This window comes from Sprattus sprattus, assembly GCF_963457725.1.
Source record: "Sprattus sprattus genome assembly, chromosome: 6".
Lineage (NCBI taxonomy): Eukaryota > Metazoa > Chordata > Actinopteri > Clupeiformes > Clupeidae > Sprattus > Sprattus sprattus.
Window position 1 is genome coordinate 22715808 of NC_137925.1, and position 9558 is coordinate 22725365.

The 9558-nt window shown below is 43.7% G+C and overlaps 1 protein-coding gene across 1 annotated transcript in view; it reads left to right on the forward strand.

Moving 5' to 3' along the window:
• Positions 1-8141, forward strand: part of nfkb1 (nuclear factor of kappa light polypeptide gene enhancer in B-cells 1) — a 37336-nt gene extending 29195 nt beyond the window's left edge. The window contains exons 19-24 of the mRNA XM_080840519.1: positions 104-206; positions 1435-1574; positions 1855-1921; positions 2919-3085; positions 4486-4615; positions 5976-8141. Coding sequence (XP_080696645.1) covers positions 104-206; positions 1435-1574; positions 1855-1921; positions 2919-3085; positions 4486-4615; positions 5976-6139 — 771 coding nt within the window. The 3' untranslated portion in view covers positions 6140-8141. The remainder of the gene's footprint in view (positions 1-103; positions 207-1434; positions 1575-1854; positions 1922-2918; positions 3086-4485; positions 4616-5975) is intronic.
• Positions 8142-9558: the final 1417 nt, after the last annotated feature.

A 9558-nucleotide genomic window follows, 5' to 3' on the forward strand; every position in this document is an offset into this window, starting at 1 on the left:
TATGGTCTTGCAGTCATCTCTGAGATTTATCTTTCAGTTCCTGGTGTGGGCATGGAGCTTCACACTGACTGTCCACTGACGTCTGTGCATTGTGTTTGAGCAGGGCAACGCTGTCCCAGACTCCTGCACTTACAACGGCTCCACTCCCCTCCACATCGCAGCTGGCCGCGGCTCGGTCCGACTCAGCGCTCTCCTTATGGCTGCAGGTACGGGGGCTGATTCACGCCAAGTGTGACAGTAAACAAGCGTGGCAGTAACAAAATGTGTTTTTGACATTTCCTACATTGTGATAAATGTGACATCTGTAGAAGGCCTTATGAAAAACTGACACCTAAGAAAGACTGTTTGGTTGCAAAGGTGACAGACAGAATATAGCAGGAGTGTAGCACAGAAGTAAATATTGGATGTTTATTTAGTTTGAACAGACATTGCCTGTCCGGTCTTATCGATCATAGAAACATGAGGTGTCTTTGTTCCATTAATACGTTGTTTAACATTTAATGGTATTTCATCCTGTAAGAAGGCTGTTAAATGTTTTGCACAAGGGGTCTCTGAGCCAGCTATCTAATGTTAGCAAGCTATTACCCACAAGGTAAACAGCATGGATTGGACTTATCACAGCCTTTCGGTCTCTGTGGACTCTCCATCGTTTCGACGGATAGTTACAAAATTTGGGAGGTCCACGCAGAGTTGCTCGGAGAGGGTTTGCAACAACGGAGAGGGCTCTGCGTGTCTGCGCAAAAGGCCGACCATAAACCAAGCGTCTAACTATTCTATCGGATGTATGGGCTCTATGTTTACCCTTCGGCATCTCTTAGTATGATGCACGCAGGTCCATCCCAACAGTAGAGTAGGTCATTATTCAGACAATGCTCTCGTCAGGGTGTGAACCCACTGTCTCGAGTCGGGCACTGCACCCACAATGCTGAACAGCCAGGCGCCGTGACCACTGTCTTTGTCACTGCCACAGCCTGACGCTTTGGTCAGGAGGTTTGCCGTGCCACCACCCTACATGGCTTACCTCTGGTACACACACCCTTCACCAAATCTTTTCCCCCAGCGGTTACTGGTTCAGCAACAGTGTGAACTGTGCTTGCCCCAAGGAGCAAGGGTCCTGTGGAAAATGTGTGTGAGCCACGCGGTGTTCGCCCACGAAGCAGTAAGGTCATACGACCGGAGGACACTTAAAGCGCAACGTTATCTTGACTCAAAATGCTCCACACCTATGTTTGTGCTGGTTAAGTGTATTGTTGTTATGCCCTCAAAGGAACTTGTGAAGAATTGATCGTGCGTTAGTCATGGGGAAACGTCTCGTGGAAAATTCGATGTATTCTCTGACTTAGTGCAGAGCCTATTTTAGTTTGTTTGCTGACCTGCAATGCTAGTGATGTAAGTAAGTAACAGAGGTGTTTTGTTTTTTTTCATCTCCTGCAGGCGCAGACCCTCATAAGGAAAACTTTGAGCCGGTCTACTTCAGGGAAGATGAGGGTACAGTCGAGCAGGCCAGGGATAATGAGGACGACGAAGGCTTCATCCCCGGTACGACTCCCCTGGACATGGCTGCCTCCTCAGAAGTGAGTACATAACCACCCACAATTCCTTGCTTCTGTTTCTTCAGCTAAGACATCTTTATATGCACATAAAGTACATGCAGACTAAGATCCTTCACTTAAAGCCTTCTCGGTTGGTTCTTCCCTCTCTGGGGGAGCTCTCTCTTCTTGTTGACCCCAAAAGATATTCAACGAGGGCTTGAATTTTTTACACGCCTTTCTATTTCCATCCAGCATATTGTCACTCGCGCTGTCTGGCTGATAAATATTTAATTGACGCAACCCCCAATGCTTGTGCTTTCAGGTGCGAGAAATACTGAGTGGGAAGGAGTACCAGCCAGATAGTAGGCCCATCCCCGTCCTGACGCAAGGTACAGAACCACTGGGTCCTCCACTAAACCAGGTTTAGTTACAAGAAGAGCACCGTATTCCAGGCACAGAGATGAGCGTTAAGATATGTCACCATGTTTGAGATATTTGTGCAGGTTCTCATGGTCTGCGAAAAAAAACACCAAAAACAGACACATTGACAAAAGAAAAACCACAAAACACGCTCATCGACAAAAAAACGTTTTTTTCTTGCAGGAAAACAAGAAACTGCTTCGTTAGAAACAATGGTGGAAATAACACTGACATGTCATTGCGTTGTTTATGCACTTTGGGAAGTGTGAAAACTGTTATTGTGGGTTTTTTGCTGTTTTTCCTCCCCACTTTTTAATATGACTCACCATTGACCACATGCCAGCAAAATGACTCCTCTCTGGATGGATGGTGTGTGTGTTTGTGTGTTTGTGTGTGTGTGTGTGTGTGTGTGTGTGTGTGTGTGTGTGTGTGTGTGTGTGTGTGTGTGTGTGTGTGTGTGTGTGTGTGTGTGTGAACACATTGTGTCTTTAAAGCTTGTCTCATGCTTGAGTACTGGAAAGAGCCCATCATGACCTTCACATGTCATGTGGTATAAGTCTCTTGCGTGTGATGCAGTTTGGGGCTATGCTTGAGGGCCACACACTGGTTAACTTCGACGTGTGTGTGTGTGTGTGTGTGTGTGTGTGTGTGTGTGTGTGTGGTTGTGTGTGTGTGTGTGTGTGTGTGTGTGTGTGTGTGTGTGCTTTCTCTGTGTCTCTGAATGTGTGCATGTGCTAGTACATCCGTATTGTTGACTTGTGGCTGTGTGTGTGTGTGTGTGTCTGTGCGGTTGTCTGTGCGGGTGTGTGTGTCTATGTGTGTGTGTGTGTGTGTGTGTGTGTGTGTGTGTGGGTGCTTTCTCTGTGTCTCTGAATCTGTGCATGTGCTAGTACATATTGTTGACTTGCAGTTGTGTGTGTGTGTCTGTGCGGTTGTGTGTGTGTGTGTGTGTGTGTGTGTGTTCAGGAGACATGAGGAGCCTGGGGCCCGAGGTGAAGACTGCTCTGTGTGAAGCTTTAGAGGAGCACCGTGGGGGCTGGGAGAGCCTGGCCCACTCGCTGGGACTGGGCGTCCTCACCACTGCATTCAGACTCAGCCCCTCCCCTGCGGGGACTCTGCTGGACAGTTACGAGGTGAGAAAACAGAAACGTATACGTACAAACACTATCTGGACATAGACACATCTATACAGACATCTCGCATATACACAGAGACAAACCTAGATGTGTGTCTACAGAGATAAATCTACACATGTGATCAGGATATATTTGCACAAGACACGCACTATATATATATATATATATATATATATATATCTCCTGCGTGTAAAACCTGAACCACCTTTTCATCTGTGTGTTTTCCTAGGTGTGTTTGAACTACAAGTTCAATATATATATATATATATATATATATATATATATATAAATTAGTGCTGTCAGTTTAGCGCGTTATTAACGGCGTCCATTTTTTAACGCGCGATTAACGCGTTTATTTTTTTATTAACTTTCTTTTGGCCTCGCAAACTTTGTAGTAGGCTAACGTTACGGTTTGAGTTAATGGTGAGCGTGATACAGCGAAATTGATGATAAAAAGCCTCTGAATAGAAAGTTTACCTTTAAAAGTTGTGTTGTGCAAAAGAAGCAAGCTTCACTGTTGTCTGAAAATGTCAACAGGCAGCTGGCTGAAAGCACAGAAGTAGTACGCTTACATTTTATTGGTAACCTAACTGTAACGGTTCATTGTTTTTGAAATAAGTGGCCTGACTTCTATGTTCACAGCAAACTTGAAAAAAAAGAAAATATTAAGCCATGGTTTAACTGCACTATAGGCTGAGTGAGTCCTTGTTTATCTGAAATGTGCACTTTAAAATTTACTTTGGTACCGCCCTGTTTGGCAATGTTGTTTTTCAATAAAATAAAACATTGCATAAAGCAAGCCAATCCACTTTTCCATGTTGATAAGAGCATTAAAATAAAATAAAAATGATGGAAAAAAATAATTGAAGGGACATTTACAATAGATACAAATTTGCGATTAATATTGATACATTTTGAGTTAACTATGACAAAAATGCGATTAATCGCGATTAAATATTTTAATCGTTTGACAGCACTAATATATATAAATATATATGTACACATGGACACACCTTCTCTTTTTATGAGAAGTTTTTTCTTTACATTTATTATTTTCTAAATGGTACATCACACTTTTTTTGTTTAGTACATCATTCCATGTGTGTTCTTTCGTAGTTTAAATGAAAATAATAAAAGTAAAGAAAACACTTCTCCAAAAAATTAAAGGTGTGTCCAAACTTTTGACTGGTACTGTATATATATGTAAATGTGTGTGTGTGCAAAACATATAAGGCTTGTTAAACCTGAAACCTGTGTGTAAAACCTGAACCACCTTTTCATCTGTGTGTTTTCCTAGGTGTGTATTTGAACTACAAGTTTGTGCAGCACACATACAGCATTGAACACACACTCCGCAGCGCAGGAGCTAATGCCCTGTGTGTGTGTTTTGTCCACAGGTGTCAGGGGGCACTGTTCACGAGCTGCTGGAGAGCCTGAAGCAGGTGGGCAACTGCAGTGCCCTGAGCGTGCTCCAACACCACCGCCCGCAGCCTTCTCCTTCCCCCACACAGCCAACGCAAATCATGGGTAAGACTCCGCCAGATGCTGCCCCCGACCCCACACACCCAACGCACATCATGGGTAAGACTCCGCCAGACGCTGCCCCCCAAGGCCACTCCCTACCCAGCTGCGACAGCCAGGCGAGCGGTGGACGGACAGCATCCCCACAGAACAGCATTTCTAGAGCACGTGGTGTTGCCCAAGTGTAATTTGCAGTGCAGTTTGCGTCCATCATGTGTGTCGAGAAGAGGAGGCTGATCTGCCTCAAATTCAAAGTGGGGCAAAGGTCATATAGCGTGTTTGTTTTCCCCTCGAGACGTCATCATAAACCAAGCATGAACAGATATATGTCATATGTTTTAGTTGTAATTATCACATTCAAATTTAAACTTCAAAGACGGATGTAGAGGTTTCTTCTCTCTCTCTTTCTTTCTTTCTCTCTCTCTCGCTCTCTCTCTGTCTCTCTCTCTTTCTCGCTCTCTCTTTTTCTTTAGGGGAATGTAAGATATAATTTGAAAGTGCAGTGACTGAGAAGGACATCTCATTATCTTGCCCATTGATGATGTCGCTTCCTCTTTTTTGGCAGACGTCTTATTGTCTTTGTGGAAACAAAAGGTTGTTATTGTGGCGGGGTCTGTCCCACACCTCTTGTGATTCACAGACGCCAGGGCAGAGGGTTCCCTAGGGCACAGGGTGGTCCCTTTAACCCTAACAGTAAATCTGAAGATGACACTCACACACACACACACACACACACACACATACACACACACACACACACACACTGGTGGTGTTGCTTTTTGGGGGAAAGACTGATGTGCTGGAGGGGGGATTCCCATGGAAATGGCTCCAAAATCTAGCATCTCTCAAGGGGAATCATTGGGAAGTTTAAATCAGAATCTGCTCATTGAAACACTTCTTTCTTTGGTTGCGATTTTGAGTATTAAAGAGATGCCGTTGATGAGAGTGATGCCCATGGGTCAAAGACTCCCATGTTCAGCTGGAGCAGACTTCTTCACCGCACTTGTAAAGCTTTTTTACACTTTCATTTGATCTTCTTTTTGAAAATGTTGTCTTCTTATTCCTTTTGATTTTTTTGTACAAAACATCCATGTATGTAAAGTTTATGGATGCTTCGCCTAGCGGCCCGGCTACAAGAGTCTTAACATCCAAAAAATATGGAGTGATTAGCTCGTTTGGCTTTACAGAAGTGAACATTTATGTGTTTGATGCTGTCTTCAAAAACCCAATTCAATTTACCTGGCGCCTCTCTCTCATCCTCTCTTATACACTCTATGTTTCTTTTCATCTCTCTCTCTCATACTCTCTTATACACTCTGTGTTTCTCTTCATCTCTCTCTCTCTCTCTCTCTCTTTTCTGTCTCAGGGCTGTCTGAGGACCTGCTGGGCCTGAAGCTGTCCGGCCCCGAGGAGGGCGGAGTGTGTGACAGCGGGGTGGAGACCTCCTTCCATAGGACCAGCCTCAGCCTGAACGAGTCCCTGTGCAGCCGCCTGGAGCTGCCTGAAGCCACCCAGCAGGCCGTGGCCTAGAGCCAGGGCCCCAAACCAAGCCACTGGACCCGCCATCCCACTCACCATCACCCCCTTGAGCTTGACGCCACTGCTGCCATCACCACAACCGCCAGCCAGCTAGCCGAACAGCCAGCCGGCCACTAGCCTCTGTGCGACCGGCCCGGCGGGATGTGCTGATGAATGGTGACCCTCTGGCTAATGAACGGTGCTGGGTCAGACCACACGGGAACACTCCACTCGAACTCAGCCCAGTTGGTTGGCATGTATGATTGGATGCCCATGACATCCCACCCCACCCAACCCAAATATAATATGTTCATATAATAGCTTGCCAAGGTCCTTACAGACAGAGGCTACTTTCACAGACACTTCTTTGGAGTTGTGTATGCACCATTATAATCTCTTCATTGCTTTGTTATGAAAACATTTGTCTTCTTTCTCTTAGTTTTATTTTCTCTGTTCTCTTCTGGTGAGGGGGGAACCCCTCTTATTTCCTGTATACCAACTGATGAATAAGCTGTTTTTTTCCCCTTTTTCTTATTGACTCTATTTGAATTTCTAGAAAGTCTCAACCCAGGGGTCTGTCTAGGAAACGCCTCCTTTCAAATCTTGGCTGACATTTCTGGCCAGTGGCCTGTCGTAGTATTGCGCCCTTGTTGAGTGACACATCAAGGTCATGTCTAAGCTTCTGCACTTCTGTGGCTTCCGAAACTAAATATGGTCGCCTCTGTTCTCCAGAGGGCTACTTTCTTTTTTTTCCAACTTGGCAAGGCATCTGCTGCCGTCCTCACAGAGGGTCCCAAAATCTCCCATTAGCATTTTCGACTCTAGATGTTTCTCATCCCAGATGGCTGCTGAGGCTGAACCGGATCTGGCATGGCTCCGGCACAGATCCGTTTTAGGACCGGCTGTCTTCTGAGTGGTTGATGCACAGGTTGACAACGACCGGCTGAACTAGAAATAGATGCGTGCGTTGTTGTTGACGAAGATGTCAGAGAGGACGGAGAAATGACAACAGGAGCAGGATATAATTATTGTTAGTTGTATGGTGACGGATTTTTTTTTCTTCATTGTTTTGTTTATTTGTTTGTTTTTCCTGCCAGCCACTTATTCCTGCCTCTGCATTTTCATATTTTCATAAGCTGTGAGTTTGGGGGTGGGGTGTCGGTCTACACAAATACTTTCTGTATTTCAAATGAAGAGGTTTGAACTAGGTGCTGGAACTGATCTCATCCGCTGTGTCAATCGTGATGATTGACTGAAGCATATCCAGTCAGTCATAACAGGCTGATCGACTGACTGATAAACGATATATGCCTCTTTCCATGACTAAAGTGGGGCTTCCGGGGATGGTGCCGGTGCTGTTATTCCACTTGTCAGATCATTAAAACCTGTGTTTATTTGGTTTTACTTTAATTTCATTTTTTTTTAATTGCTCCATATGTTTCATTCCCTGTGGACGTGGTCTCCGAAGGGCTATGTTTTTTTTGTTTTTTTTAAGCACTCCAATCCAGAGTTAACATCGGCCGCAACGAAACACTTTCATCCCTCTGGCTTTCGGAGTTTTCAGATGTCTATTTGTATACGACATCCAAGCATTGTAAAGTTATTTTATAGAGTTTTGTGTATTGTGTGTTTTGTTTGAGAGCAACAGAACCAATTGATGAACCAAACCAAAGGTTTGATAGGCACTGTGTTGTTTGTTAGGGTAGTATTTATGTATGTACCCTGTGTAACAGTGTTGTACAGAGGAAAAAAAGTCTGCTTTTTAATTGGTTTTGTTGTTATACTTTTTTATGATAAAAATGCTAATGCTTGTAATAACATGTGTTTAAGGTGATTTGAGGTAGTATCCTGCATTTTTTAAATTTTTTTAAACAAAGCAATAGGTCCACCGACCTTGATAGCTCGTAATCTTTCAGTATGTTTATCTGCACTGAAACCACTATTTATTGAACCCCCTTCTTGATAACTGATTTAAAAATAATAATGTGTCAGTGGGTTCAGCATTTATTGCTGTATCATTTAAGCAGGTCTTGAAGAAGACCACCAGGTGGAGTAAGAGTTTGCTGTCTTGCTTTGTGCACTTAACTTGAGTGGCAAGGAAACCACAAAAGCAGCTCAGAGGGTTGTGGTGTGTGTGTATGTGTGTTGGCTAGATGCAACATATAATAATACACTTATATTGACCAGTTTATTATTAATCCTAATCCTTTGTTTAATCTCTGCTGTTGCGTCATATTCAAAATCAGTGATGACTAGATTTTAAAATGTTTCATAGAATAACATACTGTGGTTTTTCTTGCTATATTGCACTGGGTTTCCCTCAGACAAAACCCCTGCACCACCCATAACATTCATAGTTTTACTGAATTAGATAATTAAACTGGGTTGATCGTCACATCTGAACATGGTTTAGGTTGTCCTTCCTAATCTGACAGTGTTATGAATAGACAACATACATCCACACTATAATTAAAGGTTTAATATGTGCTTTTTGTGTGCTTGTAGACGTGCAGTGACTTGCAGTTATTATTTCCAGTCATTATGCGTTCTGAGACTTAATTGAGATGTGTCTGACGCATACCTAAATAAGTGAATATGAGAAATAACAAAAAACACTCTGATGTAGGCTACAGCTTAAGATACCTGATTATGTAGGCTGTATAAGGCCTAGCCTACTTTAGTGGAAAGGCTATCTTCATTTGCTCTGTTTTTCAGGTTGATCTGGTTAGTCAGGAATTGAGAATTTATGTTACTCCTCTATCACAGTTGGAAATTTTATGGCAGAAATTAAATAACTTGGCTTGTAGGCACTTTAGTGTAGTCTAGTGTATCCTCTGGTTTGGGAACATAAACGACATTACACGATGTATAATTGGTGTCCTTAAATACAGCCAGATATTTGAATGTCACGCCATTACACATTATCATCCGAAGCATTGCAATCGTATCCACGAGCTGCCCTGGGAAGTTTTCCGTGGTGTTAGAGAGAATCTAAAGGAGACCCCTTCCTCTTTTCGAACATCAGACGCGTGGGTGTTCTTATGCGGATGCATAGTCCGGTAGTTAGTAATAGTAAGGATGTCCTTTCTAAGTATACCAAGCTGACTATATGTGTGTGCGTTTCTGTGTGTGAGAGAGAAAAAGAGAGCTGGGGCGTGCACAGGAATCTTTAACAGCTGCCCTCTCCTCTGTGGTCTGAGGGCGGGAAGATGGATAACACCAAGTGACGACGACCTGACGGGTACACCCAATACGAATTCCCACAGCAAAGACGGAAATGAGATTTCAAAGTGAATTCACATCAACATTCTAATAGCATCGTGGAGGGCAGGCGACGCTACGTGACCGCGGTTGGACTATAATTTGCTCGCGGGCGGAAGTCGTGCGTACATGTGTTGTCGGAAATCTCTCCAGTTTTCAAGAACATTGAA